This window comes from Misgurnus anguillicaudatus, chromosome 25, assembly GCF_027580225.2.
Source record: "Misgurnus anguillicaudatus chromosome 25, ASM2758022v2, whole genome shotgun sequence".
Classification (NCBI taxonomy): domain Eukaryota; kingdom Metazoa; phylum Chordata; class Actinopteri; order Cypriniformes; family Cobitidae; genus Misgurnus; species Misgurnus anguillicaudatus.
The window spans coordinates 26,273,449-26,292,954 of NC_073361.2; the positions used below are offsets into that span (position 1 = coordinate 26,273,449).

Sequence of the window (19,506 nt, forward strand, 5' to 3'; positions counted from 1 at the left end):
TTTTTTACTTTTAAAACGCTTCCGCACTGCTGACATGTTTCCTGCTTTTATAACGGATGCGCGCCTCCCACGCTACCCAATTGTAGTTGCTATTTGATCGCTGTCATCAAAAGCATCATTGTTCCATTAAATTGATTTGGTCTTTTTACTTTTTCATCTGAAATGCTTTTTAGAGGGCGCTCTCGTGCAGAAACTCAATATGCGCTGTAGACGAAAAACCATACACACGCAGCTATGAAACGCAGCTCCAGGAAATGTCTTAAGGATGTATTTCTATTGCTGTTCTTCAAACCTTTAAGGTATTTTCATCATAATAAAGAATATGTATAATGATTATGTTTGACGAGTGTTGCTTTAAACTAACAGTGAGTTCAGATCGATAAGGACTTACTAATCAAAAGCTGTAGTACATGAAATAGCTGTGAATAATATCGGCTGTGCGATTCAGAATAGTTCTCGGCCACGTATTATTAGTGTATATCGGCATTTATCGGTGTGCCCCTAGTTTTTTTGCAATTTTAAGCCGAATAGTTCCAGTTGCCGAAGATTCGGTGCATCCCTATGTCTTGTTTGTTTAATTTTTAGCCATCCTTTAGCAATTGATTCTTAAATGAAACGCAACTGAGAACTATATGAAAGAGCAACATTTCAGCAACACTGTCAGAAAATTGGACCCAAGCTGTCAGTCACTGGTGCAGTACCCTTTAAAAAGGACCTAATATATCATTTAGTTACAGATATTTGGTACCAATATGTAACTCTAAGGTATTAATATGTACTATTTAGGTGCAAAGGTGTACTTTTTAAAAGGGTAACGCACAAGTGACAGCTAGGGACCATTTTTTGACAATTTTCTTCGGGCAGTGAATAATATTTTTCATATAGGGTATTGTTGTGCAATTCCTGAGGTGTAGTGTAAAAATGTATAAGGGTGCTTTCTCGTAACGTCCAATTGAACAAGCAGTTGATCATTTTCTCAGGGTTTGGTTAAGAACACTTTACGTAAAGGACAGTTTTTCCTGACACGGATCTATAATTAAAACTAAATTAAAAATGTGATAAAATCATTTAATTACCGTCTCTTGTATTTATTAGATCATACTTGTATGGTCGCCCACAAATGTACCATAAATCAACTGGGCTGTGCTTGTAGCTTTAAACAGATTTGTTAGACATTATTAATTAAAGTGATAGTGAACTATGGGAGTTTTGATGAGTTTGATGTATTTTGTAATTATCTTTTTACTATTCGCCGGGGATCAATTCTCTCAGCGTGAAGTACAGTTATCTACACACAACCAACTGACCTCCTTTCTTTGTCTGTTTAAATCAATTACCAAGAAAAGTGATGATATTCCAGGTAGACTGTATTTGTCATATTGTATCACTAATGAACTGAATGGCCAAAAATTGGTCCCTAGGTGCCATTGAGGCAGTACCCTTTTAAAAGGTCCTAATGTACCATTTAGGTAGAGATATGTATACATTTGTCATGTGAGGTATATGAACTTATGCAAAGGTGTACATTTTGAAAGCCTATTGATCCAGTGACAGCTATGGACCATTTTATTTACCACTTTCTGACAGTATAGATGAGCTTACAAAGCTGAAACCCACCTATATTGATTATTTAAAGGGACACTCCACTTTAAAAAAAAATATATATACTCATTTTCCAGCTCCTCTAGAGTTAAACATTTGATTTTTACCTTTTTGAAATCCATTCAGCCGATCTCCGGGTCTGGCGGTACAACTTTTAACATAGCTTAGCATAGCTTGAATCCGATTACCATTAGCATTGCACTCAAACAAAACCAAAGAGTTTGAATATTTTTCCCATTTAAAACTTGACTCTTCTGTAGTTACATCATGCACTAAGACTGACAGAAAATGAAAAGTTGCAATTTTCTAGGCCAATATTGCTAGCAACTATACTCTCATTCTGGCGTAATTATCAAGGACTTTGCGGCCGTACCATGGGTGCAGCAGGCGCAATGATATAACGCAGTGCCCAAAAATAGTCCCCAGGTATTGAAATTGACTAAGGGGACTATATGCGGGCGCTGCACAATATCATTGCACCTGCTGCACCCATGGTACAGCAGCAAAGTCCTTGATTATTACGCCCAATTCTGTGGATTTTTCAAATCCCTTATTTTTATTTTGCTTTAGAAATGAGAGCACTGTATTGCTTTCACCTACAATTTATTGAATCATGGTATTTATTTCAGTAATTTTTCAGCTGAAACGGCTTTGAAAGTCCCTTCAGAGCGTCTCTTATACACTGAAGACAGAGCATGAATTTCTTATGAAAGCTTGCAAGTTGCTTTGAAGTTTTTGTCTGTTGTTTAGCTCTTTAATACTGTAGGTGCTGTTTATTTAAAAGCGATAAAAAGTGAAACTTGTACTATTTTGGATACAATTTAGTACTTTAATGTGTTTAATTTCTTTCAAATATCATTTTATTTGAATAAAAATAGATTTTTATGGTTTTCAGAGGAGGAGATATTTTACTTTAATATGTCTTTGTCAGAATCTGGTTGTGGAAAAGCAAGGTCATTTGGTTTCTTGAGGGGTTTTCTGAATTGTTAAAGTGTAAAATGAGCTTTCATGGTCCTACATCAAACACATATGGTGTACATTTTACAAAGTATTCAGACACTCTTGGAATGCAGCTTGATACTACAATCATTTAAAGGTGCAGTGTGTAATTTTTTGAAGGATCTCTTGACAGAAATGCAAAAGTATATACAAAACTATATTATCAGGGGTGTGTAAATAGCCTGGCTCTGCCCTCCTACGTGCTTCCACTTAATTTTCATTTAGCTTCAGTACTACGTCTGGGACTGCTGTGTAGAGTTTTGTTTTCTCCTGCAAAAATCAGGTCCAATCAGCGAACAGAGGAGGGTGGCTAAGAACGATGACATTGAGGTCGTGCGTCAGTTTGAGCTGTAGTTCAGTAATGGCAGCGGAGAAAGACGTGAGAAAATCTATTCGGTCCGTTGTTGCAAAACTGCCGAATATACAGAACTTCAACAGAGGACCCTCCTTAACGGAGGCCAGACTCTCTGTACAAATGAAATTAATGTACAAGAGTTTGGTTGGACCAGGCAAGTGTGTAAAGACCTTTCATAATGAACCGTTATGTTTTTATTACCGTTTTTATCTACATGCACAGAGGGTCCCCTTACATGGAAGTCGCCATTTTGTGGCGCCATGTTTCTACAGAAGCCCTTAACCGACAAACTTTTTTACTAAGTTGTCTCCGACGATGACATGTTTTTCTGGCGGTGACTACCGTCGCTTCTCTATGCGTTTCGTAAGCGAGGGGTGAGCAGTGGACTGAGCCATTGGTTGCAATTCGCAACCTCACCACTAGATGCCACTAAAATTTACAGACTGCACCTTTAAATTCATTTATTATTAATCTGCACTCAGAACCCTATAACAACAAAGTGAAAACCTATTTTTAGAAATGTCTGTTAATGTATTAAAAAGACAAAACTGAAATATCGCATTGGCATAAGTATACACACCCTTTAGTTGGAACACCTTTGGCAGCAATTACAGCCTTGAGTTATTTTGGGTAAGAAGCGATAAGCATTACACATCTGGATTGGGAAAATTTCCGCTCAAGCTCCCTCAGGTTTAATAAAGGCCGTCGGTAGACAGACATTTTCAGGTCTGTCCACAGATTTTTGATAGGGTTCAAGTTAGGGCTCTGGCTGGTGCAATACATTTGAAATTATATATGAGGAGCTCATATGCTCCTGGAGATCTGTTATGATTTTAAAATTCTTCAAACAATCTGACAATCATATTCAAGCTTATACATCTTATCAGATAGAAAATGAAGCAATGAAGTGTTTCAGTGCTGTTCTCTAGTGACTTTTTTCAATACAGAGCTAGAATAATCTGGTGGAGAACAAATATCTCTTTTCTTCTAACAACAGAATTCACAGCTACGTTCATCAACATTTGCCATCTTTCTCCTCTGTTGTACCCAAACAGAACTACATCCTTACTGTCACAGTAATGTAAATAACAGCTGTCCAATTAAGATGATTAGTTCTCCTAGAGTTTATAACAGATGAACATCACCCTGTCACACATATGCTATAATTGATTCTTTGTAAGGTTCATGTGAGGGCTTTCAGCAGGGATGCTTTTTTCTGAATATCTCACTCCAGTTTTATTAATGTTTTTGGAAAGATAAATAAATAATCCCATGAAGAGTTATCACAGCTGTTAGATTGTTTACTAAATGAGGTGGTTTACTAACTATGAAATTTAAACACTGGAAAGGCCAGATGCCAACGCGTTTAGTCAAAAGAATGTTAATGAAAAAGGTAAAGTCTCTCAGTGTAGCTTCCAAACGGATGATGATGATGCGCGTGCACTATGACGTCTCTCCCATCAATTCAGTGTGGGGAGCGCGCCTCTCGGACGGGCACACATATCGCGCTCTCAGCTCGACTCGAGCGGAGTGCCATGCGAGCGCGTGCGTCTCCGCGTGCCATCCTCGCGTGCGCTCGCAGCGTTAAAGCCCGGCGGGATGCGGGAACGGTAACGGGCACCTGACTTTAACGCAAGCAGCTGTTTGGAGCGGATCGTTGGTAAATGTTCCCGCCCCAATCTCTGACGACCATGCTTTATTTCCAGCTGGTGATTATGGCGGGCACGGTCATGCTGGCGTATTACTTTGAGTACACGGACACGTTCAACGTGCACGTGCAGGGATTCTTCTGCTACGAGACCGCTTACACGAAACCCTACCTCGGACCCGAGGACAGGAGCGCGGTCCCGCCCGCCCTGCTGTACGCGCTGGTCACTGGAGTGCCCATATTAGTGGTGAGTTATTGATTATTGCCATTATTTATTACAGGTCATTGACAAATGATTAAATATTATTGTTAATTATTTACTAAGAAATTATTTCATATTGCTTTAAAGTAGTTTTACTGATTTACAGATCACAAATGCATGAAAGTACAACCATTACCACACGAAAAAATACTGTACTGTACTTTAGTACTTTTATTTTGTAAAGTATATAAGTAAAAAATAATGTATACTGCTACTTAATATATGTCACTTTATTTATCGATTGACAATAATTGTTATTGATTTGCCCACCATTACGTCATAAGCTAACTGAGATTGATATTATTGATATTGTTGAAAGTGTTGATATATTGTTATTATTAATGTGTGATCTAAGCAGACTTTAGTATTTACTATAGTTAACTGTTAAGACATACCTTTAGTGTTTTTAAACCTTACTGTGGTAAATGTTAAAATATATTAAATATAAATTTATTATAAATATATATATACTATACTCTATAATATCAGTTTTTGATCTTACTCAGTTATAGTAAGACGTATAGTTACATTATGCAGGATGATTTTACATTAATCACATACTAGGGTATACTACAGTACTTTTTCTTATAATAATCATTTTGATTGGATGGCATGATTTATTAATAAGAGATGCAAGCTGGATGTGGTGTTTCTGTAGCTTAGTTGAAAAGAAATGTGTAAGCAGCACAAAGATCATGGGTTTGATTCCCAGGGAACATGCATGATGATATAGCTTTGGGTTAGAGCATCTACATAATGCATATGTAAATGTATAGCTTGTCGCTTTGGATAAAGGCATCTGCAAAATGCATACATGTAAATGCATAAGACAAGTAATATGTGCAACAGTTTTGTGATATTGGCAGGCTGTGTGTGAGTCATACAGTAACTCTCTCCATCGTTCACTATCATTTGCACATTTATGAAGACAGGAGGAGCAAATCATATCAGATACAAATACAGCTGATTTATGTCTGTAATTTAAAGGAAATTAAACCTTTATTGGCCTTACTCGGACATCTGCATGAATAATAACTGCGTGGTTGTGTTTTGTCTTCAGTAAGCATAATGAGATTCAATTTATATGCATGCATAAATTAAGTCTGCATATAAAACCCCTCTCTCTTCATATCCAGCTCAAAACTGTGCCTTTGATGTTAGATCACAGCCGATGCTGTTGCACACTTGGCTGGACTATTCACTGTTAACTGCACAGTTGTTAAATAAAGCTTGTATTTTGGAAACTGACGGCTTTTTCATGAGAGAGAAAAGCAAACTGTGAGTATAAACATCGCATTGCTCGCTGTCTGTAATTTGATGTTCTCGGCCCACATTATCTCATCACAGGCAGTGACTCAGTCTGAAGGACCGACACGCTGGACCTTTGCCATGTCTGTTTGGATTTTCATCCATCTCGTGCTGTTTGATAGATGAATGAAAATTGGTATGAGGATGGGAACTTAAATCGCATCTTTATTTTGTGAATAGTGCATGCATGCATAAAGTGTCACCATTACTATAGGAGGCTTTTGGTGGTTGCTATGTCTATGGGGAACTTATGATGCATTTTTCATGTAAACACTGACAGTAAGCGTTGGTACATGACAGCCAGGTTGTTATTTTTCCATGACACCTTTCTGAGCGCAGACTGACACAGGATCATGTGTTTTTCTGGATAGAAAAAAATTGCACGCAGCAACACTCTGACCCCTGTTAACGCCGTCGCAAAGAAAGATGAACTCTATCTCCGCAAAGTATCTCTTATAATGTCAGCACCGGGCTTTACTGAACATGATTTGTAGTCTGAAAGGTTTGCAGTATAGAGCTACAAAGAGATTGCTTGCGTTGAGATGTTGTTCGCAAAATGGACACTGATGTGTTGAGGTGTGGACAGTGGATGAAAGTTTTCTCCGAAATTAAATGATTGGAAATTAAATAAAGGATTAGAAAGTTTTGTGATATCATCAGAGTAAAACTGAAAGGCTTGCATGCCCATCTTCATTTTAAAAAGGATTATAACATAAACTCTTGTGTAATACAGTTAAATCTTCTGATAATGAATGGATTTTGTTCATTAGGGCCAGATTTGCTATACCAATCGACTTCATCAATTTAATTTAATTCAAATTTATTTTTATTTTTTGTCAGTCTGCATGACGGGTATGAAGTCGAACATATGGAATGACTTCTCACGAGACAACAAAATAGCTTTTTAGTTGCGTATTAAACACTGTTATTTCGCAATACTTTTTTGTTGACGTGAAAAAAAGATGCTATAGTTTTGCGCAAAATTAATAGAAAGACAGCTATAGTATTATTATTCACTTTAGCCCATTTCACACACAGATTACAGTAAATACTCAAAGAATATGTCTGAGGGGATTTTTGTCCAAAGAATATTTGTCCAGGGATTGTTTGATTTTGGTTTATTTACACTGCCAAGGATTTAACGCAATCTGTGAGTGCATTTTTACACAACCCGTAAACCAAACCAATGGTCTCCAACATGGTGCTCTTGCATTAAGTTGGAGACCATTGGTTTCGCGTGGTTTATGAGGGTGATTCTCACGAAAACTTGGTTTTAAAAATGTCAAGCATGAAAATGTAAAAATTGCTTAAATTTACTTTTTTTTCCCACCAGAAATTGAAAAACAAAGTCTGGAGTAAATGGGAACATTAATTTAAAAACTTTTACTTATCATTTAACACTTTTTGTAACATAATTAAAAAAACTAGAAAATGCATTTCCGGAGGAACTGCAAAAGTGTGCTTGCTCTGGTGCCGCAGATTTAGTTTGTGCATCCTCATATTGGAGTCCCAAGTTCATGTACGAAGTTTGGTTTCAATACGTGAAAGCGTTCTTGAGATATAAACTACTTCCTGTTTGGTGGCGTAAAATTTTAGAAAAAATGTTTTTTCTTTTGATGTTGTTCATCCTCACATTGGAGACCCAAATTAATCTACAAAGTTTGGTTTCAATACTTGAAAGCATTCCTGAGATATAAACTACTTCCTGTTTGGCGGCGTAAAATTTTAGAAAAAAAAATTTCTTTTGATGTTGTGCATCCTCACATTGGAGACCCAAATTCATTTACAAAGTTTGGTTTTAATATATGAAAGCGTTCCTGAGATATAAACTACTTCCTGTTTGGCGGCGTAAATTTTTTAGAAAACAAAATGTTCTTTTGATGTTGTGCATCCTCACATTGGAGACCCAAATTCATGCACAAAGTTTGGTTTCAATACGTGAAAGCGTTCCTGAGATATAAACTACTTCCTGTTTGGCGGCGTAAAATTTTAGAAAAAAATTGTTCTTTTGATGTTGTGCATCCTCACATTGGAAACCCAAATTCATGTACAAAGTTTGGTTTCAATATGTGAAAGCGTTCCTGAGATATAAACTACTTCCTGTTTGGCGGCGTAAAATTTTAGAAAAAAAATGTTCTTTTCATGTTGTGCATCCTCACATTGGAAACCCAAATTCATGTACAAAGTTTGGTTTCAATACATGAAAGCGTTCCTGAGATATAAACTACTTCCTGTTTGGCGGCGTAAAATGTTAGAAAAAAATTGTTCTTTTGATGTTGTGCATCCTCTCATTGGAGACCCAAATTCATGTACAAAGTTTGGTTTCAATACATGAAAGCGTTCCTGAGATATAAAGTACTTCCTGTTTGGCGGCGTAAAATTTTAGAAAAAAAAATGTTATTTTCATGTTGTGCATCCTCACATTGGAAACCCAAATTCATGTACAAAGTTTGGTTTTAATATGTGAAAGCGTTCCTGAGATATAAACTACTTCCTGTTCCTTTTTTAAGGTTTTGTGTTCTATCCAATATGGCGGAAGAACGACATCGATCTGTGACCTTATCTTCTCAAGCAACTTACACCGGTACTGCCCGAACATTTTAAAGTTTGAACGGTGTCTCTGTGTCAAACGGTCTAATCGCTAGAGCTGGCCAAAAAAATCTACCCGGGAAAAATAATAATAAAACTTAAGAAGAACAATAAGTGTGCTTTTGCAAGCACACTTAATTAGTCCTAAAAAATCTCATTACCGCAACAGTCAGAAAACATCAACACTGACATATTTTCAAAATGACATGACAAACCTGAAAGAACATAATTTGGAGATTCTGCACATGCATTTAAAATCAAAGTATTATGCTTTAAGCATCTGTTGCGGTAATTATAATCAAAATGTCGTGTAAGCATTCTGACAAGACAATATTTCAAATTAACTGTAAAAAAATGATCTTACCTGGTAGCCATCTTGAAGTAACTGGTCCATGTGCTTGGTCACTCAAAATCAAACGTTATTAAAATTCTGTATGTGTGCTTAAACTGTTCTCAAAAAGTGTTGCGGAGGATGAGAACATCAGGCATGGACACATCATTTTCCTAATTTCTCTTCAGTATTATTATACATGAATATTCAGTAAATATTTTTTCTGTCATCTAAAGTAGTCTAGCAAAACATCCATTTATTTTTTTCTTAATATTTTTGTGTTAATTTGATTAAATTACAACATAACGCATGTTCAAACACAGCCGGACACATTGCGGTAATGAGAATTTCAGCAGAAAATGAGATAAAATTTACAATTATAAATTCTTATGTTGAAATCACATATTGTGCAAGGTAGAACACAGTATTGTGTTAATTCTGATGCTTTTTAATGTTACTATATTACACATTTTAAAGCTAAAATCATTAGTGCCGTGGTGTTTCAATGGTTTCGTGAGAATCACCCATGAATGTCCAGAGCCGTTTATTGGGCGCTACAAATGTCTATCAAATGCGTCTGTACGTAGCTCATAGCCAATCGTTTTAATTATACCAGAAGTATGTAGAGCGACATCCTTCTTGGAAATGAAATTGTTTAACGACAAAAGTTGCTATTTAAAATAAATTTGCATTTAAAACTACTTAGAACACTGTTTAAGGCTGCATTGAAAAGTAACTTCGCGTCTACTGCCGTGTTGGATAAACAAAACTGCTTCGGTGTGTCGCATAGACCTCGTCATCGTCTTGCTGCCCCTCCCCGCTCTGTGATTGGTTCCCTATTTCAGGGGGAAAATTTGTCCATAGTTTCCATGCTAGACTTGCAGCGTGAATAAATTTGCGCGCAAGGCAGCGTGGGGAAACCCAGGCTAAGGCACACTTACAATTTTTGGGGAATTTTCTGGGATCAGCATGCTGTATGAAAGGGGTTTTTGAAGCTTGAAGTTACAGGCAGGGTCCATGACCTCTGAAAGCCAATGTTGATATTTGAAATCATCTAAACAAACACGCCCCTACCCCAATAGAATCTAGACCTTCTTTTCATAGACCTGCCCCACACATACGCAACGTTTCATTTAGTCATTTAGTAGACACACATCTTACTGCTGATTGGCTACAAGTGTGTTTTGATTGTCGGCCTGACTCTTTTTTCCAAAGCGATTTTCAGAAATCGTGCACTCCCCCTTTAAATGTTTAGGTAATGTTTGCAAACTCAAATGGTTTATAGATATCAGTGACAGCTGCGTGCTTTTATTGTGTGCGATGAATGCACTTTAATTGAGGTTGTAAGGTATTACATCTACTTCATCCTTCCTGCTTTTGAAATCCTGGTATACATTTTGTTATCAAAGTAAAGTTTACAATTGACTCGTGATTGCAACTGAAAGCAATCTAGCGATGATTTTTTAAAATTCAGGCACAATCTTATGGCAGATCAACCAATGTGCTTTTAAACACTTTGCATTTTGCAGTTTATTTAGATGCGTATAGATTCAGAAGTTGCGTATAATTGTAAATTAATCTGTACATCACTACACACACTTTTCAATACTAATCTTCAGTTTGATCATTCACAGTTAGCACTCAGTTAACAGTCATTATATTGAGTTTATGGCAGGAGACATCTTAAAGGGATACTTCACCGATTTAGCATTCAGCTTTGTATCTGTAGAAACCCGGCAGTATTACTGAATGACCATGTTTCCCTCCATCATTTCCCCCTGAGAGGAGAGATATCTGCATTTTGGTTCTGCAAAAAAGTCCTCCGATGATGCAAAAATCGTCATATTACATCATCGGAGGACTTTTTTGCAGAACCAAAATGCAGATATCTCTCCTCTCAGGGGGAAATGAGGGAGGGAAACATGGTCATTCAGTAATACTGCCGGGTTTCTACAGATACAAAGCTGAATGCTAAATCGGTGAAGTATCCCTTTAAGAAGTGCAGTCAATTTCAAAATGAGTCAGCCTGCTGATGACTGACCCAAGATCAGTGCATTGTGCAGTCATTTGTTTCGCCTCTGTATGTTTTTACACCTTGCAGATGAAGATGCATTGCTTGCTGTTTGGTCTAATAGCTAACCTGGGCCTGAAAGTAATACTTGCCAGGGACCAAATGTAAGTAAACATTGGCTTTGGCAAGTGAAGCATGACAATCTGAATGTTGTTAATGTTATGGAGAGAGACATGTACAAAGGCATACAAACAGATGACTTAAGCAAACATCTGTCATGACTCGTCTACCAGTAATATTGATGTCAATGGAAAATTGCCATCAGAATGTTCCTGGTATAATAAAATATGAAAAATAAAATCTCAATTTGCTTTCCAGTTTTGTAACAGGTGTTGGCTAATGTGAGCTCATAATAGAGCTCATAAATAATGGCATTGGCATATAGAAAAACATTTTTTTTTGTAAAAATGATAAAAAAAGTACCTTTTTTATGGCTCACAAGAAATATTACAGGACTTTTTAATATTTATAATACATTTCCTAATTTTACTCTTAGTAGGTGTGGCCTAAAGTTAAAGGATTACTTCACTTTCATTAAAAATGTCCACACCTGTGATATCCAAGATGTTTAAGTTTTTTGAGGAAAACATTCCAGGATTTTTCTCCCTATAGTAGAATTCTACTGAACCCTACGGTTTGAAGGTCCAAATTGCATGTCAGACCGAACGTGATTACGTAATGCGTATGGTCACGGATGCACATCCCAGGGCTAGCGCAAGACGAGAAGTTGTTGTTAAAAAGTACATATTTTTTTATTTTTTGGGTGATCGTTTCACTAGATAAGACCCTTACCCCGGATTTCCACCAACTGCGGAGCAGCTGCAGATCGGTTCCGCTGCGTTACGGCTCCGCACTCCGCCGTCCGCCAATACCTACCAGTTCCGTATTTGTTGCAGAGCGGCTGCGTGCTAAAGTGATGAGGACCCATGAGGTCTCGCAAATTTACGTGATGATCGCGCAATATCTAGTTCTGTCTCCGCCCATTTTAACGTTAAAGGAACATTATGTAGGATTGTGGTCAAAATTGGTATTGCAATCACAAAACTTGTGGCTAAAACTGGTACTGCAATCACACAACTGGTGGCCAATACACAACATGACAACATAAACATCAGTTGAGGGCTGCAACTCCACTTTTTAAATGACAATATCCTGGCCGGACCACTGTTGTCAGTGATATAAGTATTTGAAAAGAAAATTATTCCTAATGTCTAGTGACATATCAGGGCCATTTTCTGATTAATTGATATACATTTCTTACATACTGTTCCTTTAAATTATGACGCTTTGCTGGACCAGCCCAGATCACAACACAAGATCTCGCAAATTCGGGTATGATCGCGCGATATAATCATGGCTCCGCCCTGTCCGGCATCCGGCAAAAAAGAAGCTCTGCGTATTTGTTCCGAAGGGCTGCGGATGGCCGGAGCTGTGACAGATTCGTAACGCAGTCAGTGTAAATACACACATTGACTTGAATAGAAACCGATTGACTTTGCCGCCGTTCCGCAGCGGATCCGCAGCCGTTCCGCAGTCGTTGGAAATCCGGGGTTATGCCTCGGTTGGGATCATTTAGAGCCCTTTGAAGCTGCATTGAAACTGCAATTTGGACCTTAAAACCGTTGGTTTCAATTGAAGTCTGCTAGAAAAATCCTGAAATGTTTTCCTCAAACTTTATTTCTTTTTAAAGGCGGAGTCCACGATGTTTGAAAGCCAATGTTGATATTTGAAATCACCTAAACAAACACGCCCCTACCCCAATAGAATCTGGACCTTCTGTTGATAGACCCGCCCCACACATACGCAACCCGGCAAGGATGTCGGTTAGTAGACACGCTCCTTACTGCTGATTGGCTATAAGTGTGTTTTGGTAGTCGGCTCGTCTCCTTTTCCAAAGTGTTTTTCAAACATCGTGGACTCCGCCTTTAACTCACAAAAGATGTAAACATCTTGGATTACAAGGGGTTGAATAAATGATCAGGAATTATCAGTATTTGATCCACATGCATAACTCTTGTTATAATTAACTGTATTCCAGAGATCATCATTTGAAGAGTTTCGTTGCAAAACGAGATAAATCCATTTTTTAACATTTTTGTCAAAACATGTTTATTATTATGTTATCATGTTATTATTTTGTTTTATGGTGCTACTTAGCTGTATTTTTTAAGTTATGAAGGTTTAAATCAAAACAAACCAACTGTAGTTGCATTGAAATTAATTGGAATGCACAACCAAAAAACGAGATTTTCAATTAAAAAAACGGTGGTTATCTCGTTTTGCAATGAAACTCTTCATTTATTGATCAAAACTTTCAGTCATGGATGTGATGAACAGCTGCCAAATCTTTCAGGAATGTTTAGATTCATGCTGCTTAATTTTGGCTTGAAATTCAGTTGGGGTGAAACTGAAGAAAGCGTTGGGTTTGCTTTAGCAGTGTTGGGGATGTTACAGTGATTTCTTGTGTGTCACTCAAAAAGACGTAATGAATTATAGATGCAGGAGGTATGCATATCATCCTGGCGTGATTCCTGCTGATGGTTTTAATATGCACCAAGATTGTCAAGCAAAGAGAGCTGAAAAGAGTAGCGCAAAAACTATTTTGATCCGATGCATCTCACATCTTGTGCCAGAAGTGTTTCACAGAATATATTAACTTTTCCTCTGCTGATAAATTATAATAGCTACCATAATTTAATAGTGCCATTCTCCAAACCTGCTGATTCTCTAGAGGGTCGCAGGCGTGATGAAGCCTATAATTAATATTAGTTTAGTTAATTAAATACCAACCATGGCTATGTTTGATTTGATCGTGAACTGCCTGCTGTTTTATACAGTGTGTTAAACTAGTGCTTCTCGAACTTTTTCGGTGTGCAGCCGCCCTTGTGAGAAAATGTATGAGATAAACATTCTAAAACTGAATTTTTTTAGGTTTAACTTTTCCCCGCCAGCATTTTTCATGATTTTCACAAAAGTTTAATGACCCCCAGAAAATGATCTTCTTTAAATATATAAACATACAATATATTATCTGTTTTCAAACAAAAATTGGTATGGGTAGGTTTCTTCAAAAACAACACATTTTGAGCAAAAAGCTGAGATAATTCCATTTTTGTAAAGGACTTTTGATAGAAATCAGAGCAATCCTCAAAACTTAGATGGACATACAGCTGTTTGCCCTTTGGAGATACTTCCGGGTTTTATAAGTTGCTGAAGTGCCTGGTGGATAATAGCGGAATTGTGGATTGACCACATAACTCGTCAATGGCGGGGAAAGAGTTAATTACAAAGAATTTATGATAAATTCATGTATTTTATAAAATGTTAAAAAACTGGGGCACCCTTAGCATCATCTCAGGGCCCCACTGCGGGCCATGGCTCCCAGTTTGAGAACCACTGTGTTAAACAGTATGCAGTATGTAATAGGGTTGCAACGGATCACAAAACTCACGGTTCGGATCACATTACGGTTTTTGAGGCACGGATCGGATCATTTTTCGGATCAGCAAAAAAAAAAAAGTATGGGAAAAATGTAATTACAAATCAGAAAATTACAAACATTTATAAAAAAGAACAAAGCTGCACATTAAGTAAGGTCTAAAATCATTAGGTACAGAAATCAAATGAATAATTACACTGCATTTATTGTATTAATTAAATGTAATTATTATTCTTCAGAAGTGATTTTCTCTTTGTCTTGGGTTGTTTGATTAACATTAATGACACAGACTTAAGTAGGTCAATTGAGCTTACTGTCTCTTTAAGACCAAATATACACAAACTGCATATCTCTCCGCGTTCACTACTGAGTCCCCTTAAACGCGCGCACACACACAGACAGAGGGCGAATTACAAACGGCGCAGCATAAACAGTCTCCCACGTAAAAACGTTACGTTGTTTTTCATTGCTCTATTAGCCAAATGTATTTTAATACACTACAGTATGAGAGAGATTAGCGCAACTCTCTGAAGTTTACACATCAAGAGTTCTGATCTTTGAAGGATGATTACGTCTGACTCGAGCTGGACGGGACGCATTCAACCGCACGTGCGTTTGAGCATAAAGTAAACTGCTCACTTTAGCGCCTTTTTGCAGTTAAACTGTTTAAAATCACTTGAAAGGTAACATTTGCAAACCTTTGAAACACAAATGATAAACTTTTCCTATTTAAATTTGCGTATTAATCCGCGATTAATGCGAGCCAAACGGATCACGGATCAACTGCGATCCGTTACACCACTAGTATGTAACAAATTAATGCAATGATATCATTGCACCTGCTGCACCCATGTTACGGCCGCAAAGTCCTCGATTATTAGTATAGCTCCTAGCCATATCGGCCTAGAATATTTTCTGTCGTTCTTAGTACACGATATAACTACAGAATAGTCAAGTTTTAAATAGGAAAAATATTGAAACTCTTTGAGCACGATACTAAGGGTGCAATCAGATTCAATTCATTATGCTAAGCTATGCTAAAAGTGGTAGCGCCAGACCCGAAGATCGGCTGAATGGATTCCAAAACAGTAAAACTCAATTGTTTAAGTCTAGGGGAGCTAGACAAAAAAGTGGAGTGTTCCTTTAAAGAATGAATTCACAGGAATTGTTTGTTGTAATTCACAGTTTTTAGGGATTATGCCACACATACCCCATCCTTCAGATTTAGACATGTTTATATCTTACATTTCTGTTTTAAAACAGACCAAAAAGTTCCATCTTCAAACCCTTCCCCTTGTAATGAGAAACATCTCCAGAAGCGGAGAGGATCGGACCCTGTGGTGCTTAGTTACAGGGAATTAAAATCTCTGTCGGCATTTAGATATCCTTTATATTTCTTCCAGATTCTGGAACTAAACAAAAAGACATTTTGTCAAGAAAAATTACCTTGAGAAGTCTAAACTAGCCGTACTAACAAACCTCTCTACATTGTCAAAAGTGATCATCTGTCCCTGATATATTTTTGAGACACGACAGGTGGTCATGTCTCCCCAAGTGATCAGGATGTCATGGTTGATTTAGTTTCAGTGAGTGTTTAGGTCAGCCATTAGTGCTAGGCCACATGTCAAAATGTTCCTGTAGAGCTCAATGGTAGAGCATTGTATAGGTTTGTATAGACGGTTTCATCAAACGCCTGCGAGTTGTTGTGGTTATGTGCCTGAACTGAAGTGACCCTCCGGTCTGTATTTATTTATTGGTCTGGCTAATGGCTAGACTGAACTCTGAAACGAATAGCTTCTCAAAAATAAAAAAATTGGTTTGAGACGATAAGCATGGATCACAACTGTGCGGAGAGGTTTGATAGCCAGGCAAGAATTCATGATCTGTAGCTAAAATTGTATACATTCATTTTACTCAGTAACATTAGCTCAGTTTAATAGTTGATACCAAGGTTATTATAGTTTTGCTTTTTTAAATTAGTTTTTATTTTAGTATCGTTTTCAATTTTGCTTTAAATTTAAGTTTAGTTTGAGTTAGTTTCATGAATGGTTTTGTTAGTTTTAGTTTAGTTTTTTTTTTGCAAACACATTTCTATTTAGTTTTTATTTTATTTAGTTTGAGTTATAGTTTTAGTAATTATAGTTTAGCAGCTAACAGAAGCTAGACTGTCTGACATATTTATCAGTTAACTGAGGTTGCTGTCAGCCTCAGCTAATCTCACATGCATAAAGCACCATCTACAAGTAAAGACTCCTTAAAAGTTTGTAAACATTGCAACGTCTCCAGGGTGGGCGGGGATTAGTTAGAGGCAAAAAGAGGCGCGGACGCAATGCTGACAAGCTTAAGCCAGGACGTTTTAGGGATTTATTAAACATAGATGCAGAAGAAGGTTCGGAACTGTCTGAATATGTAAAGTTACTTACTCTGCGTAACAGCTATTTTTGTAAATTAACGCTGTAACAATTAGTTCTTGTATCTTGTTCTCATTGGAAACATTTTAACCAGGTTTTGGATATTTCCTACATATGAAGTATTTTCGGCTGGTTTGTGGAATTTTGTCAAGGCTTATTGTCTAATGTAACCTATCACTGGGCTAACTATGATTAGCAATGGGTATTATTTTAAGAGATCACTCAAAGGATGGCACACACATCTATCGCTGTATGTTTGTTTAACATTTAAGCTAGCTAGTGCACTGACGGTTGACTTATCATCACCTATAAAACAGAAACTTTCTGATTTGTACTAGATAAGACCAACACACCAACACAGATGCATAGATTAATTTACCTGATATGAAGTGTGCACTGCAAACACGAGCATTATTTGCGATCGTCTCCGTCCATTCAACCACAATTGTCCTTTTTATTTCTCTGAAGGAATGTCTGCCGGGACCCGGTTAAACTTTTGCTTTGAACCAAAAGTGCTGTTCCTTCTATTTTGGTTGCCAAAAACACAACAAGACGACATTTTAAAGTCAAAACCGCGCCTGTTATGAGTTCTTCCTTATGTTTTGCCTCCAGCTAGAGCGGTGACGTCACAGTGACGTCGGCGATTAAGGGGTCTATTATAAAGCCTGTTCAGATTTTCCGCCACGGGATGAGAGCTTATTAATTACGAAAACGAATATTTATTTTTGATAATTATTATTTTATTTCAGTTAGTTTTTCAATAACTTTTGCTCGTTTAGTTTAGTTTTAGTTTTTCATTTCTTATGAATTTTTTATTTTATTTCAGTTAACGAAAATGTTTTTTAGCTGATAGTTTTAGTCTTAGTTTCAGTTTTCGTTTACGAAAATAACCTACGCGTAAAATATAATATATGTATGAAGGTTATTTTCCTTGTTATCATAAATAAACCACTGTAATAGGACTTTGTTGTTATTGATTCTATGTGGAAGACTATTGGAAGTTGGGTGATTCTCACAAAATCCAGACTGAAAAGGTGTCCAGCATCAGATTTAAAAAAAAAGCCATTGAAGCCAATTTTTTGCACATATAAGATTAAGTTCTGAACTTACTGTAACCATTATTTTTAGAGGATTTAAAACATATTTCCTATAGAATTATTTAAATTTTTTAGATTATCATTTTTTAAAAATTATCATTACCGCAACATGATATTACATTAAATATATGCATTTACAAACTCATGTTTCGGTAATGAGAACTAAAAAGTTGTCTAGGTACTATGACAAACAAAATTTAAACTTTTATATGGAGAGAAAAATAAGAACTATTTACCTCTTGAGTGTCACGGTCAATTATGTCTCTTCCAACAAATATTTTTTGAAAAATGTTCCTTGAAGGCTCAAACAATGATTGAAAATTGTTGCGGAGGATGAGAAAATTGGTCTTGGACACATTTATATTCCTTATTATTGTCTCTACATTTACTAATGATCACCAAATACCACATGTTTCTTTACTGTAAATGTTTATAGTATAACATGCACTGAAGCTTTTAATTTTTTTAGATTTTTTAATTATAAATATTTCAAAGAACCCAAATCCAGTCATGGACACATTGTGGTAATGAAAATTAATTTCCCCATAAATGTGGGAAAAAAATTGGTTTGCATGATGTCATTTGAAATCATGTGCAAAATAGTATGTGAAGAGATGTTTGTAACTGTATGTTTCTTATTTTGATACTCTTACTTTGCATTTACTTTTTTATCAAAATGTTTCATGACACCTCATAAGTCTAATTTCGCGAGAATCACCCAGTTGCGTTTAGTCCACTAAAGCCGTTTGTTTATGTTGTTGCTGTCTATACTTTGCACTGTGAGTTGCTTTGGCTTAAAGCCAAATGCATAAATATATTAAATGCAAATATACAGTTTATTGGCATTTCTCACTTTGTAGACAAGTAAGTGTGTTTTTGATTTAGTGATTACAGATTATGAAATTAGGTTTAACTGCTTCTAATTTCTGTAATGCGTTGGAAGTCCTCCATATTGGAAGTCAGGATTTTTCACCTATACTGTAGATACAGGCAAGTAATGTGACATGTGATGCATGAAACTGCCGCTCCGATGACATTATTACATAATTAATTTGTCATAAACATCAGATAATTTGGAATCATAACATGAATATTACTAATTTTTAATATCAGCTGAATGGTTTCTTGTTTTACACAGACGTGCAATATAATACAAATCAGAAATCAATAATGAACAATAATTGCTTTTCAATATAATTGTAAAAGTAATTAAGTTCAGGTTGCAAGGCTCTTGTCAAGTGTAATGTAACGTTATGCAGTGCAAGAGATCTGTCCATTCACATGGAGTAGTGAAATCTTGTGCTTGGAGCTTAATGCCTAGCATTTACCAACACTATCCTAATGCAGATTAGTGCTTGTGTTTATACTGCTGTGTGCTCTGAACCATCTGCCCT

General features: G+C 36.6%; 1 protein-coding gene across 6 annotated transcripts in view; it reads left to right on the top strand.

Moving 5' to 3' along the window:
* The window catches only part of plppr5b (phospholipid phosphatase related 5b), a 68,854-nt gene that overhangs the window by 9,159 nt on the left and 40,189 nt on the right, over positions 1 to 19,506 (top strand). For 3 of the 6 annotated variants that reach the window (XM_055182339.2, XM_055182344.2, XM_055182342.2), the window contains exon 3: positions 4,663 to 4,851. The exons of 1 other annotated variant lie outside the window; for it this stretch is intronic. In XM_055182339.2, coding sequence (XP_055038314.2) covers positions 4,663 to 4,851 — 189 coding nt within the window. Of the gene's footprint in view, positions 1 to 4,466; positions 4,852 to 19,506 lie in introns of those variants that run through there. 2 more of the 6 variants (XM_055182341.2, XM_055182343.2) reach the window with 1 other exon arrangement.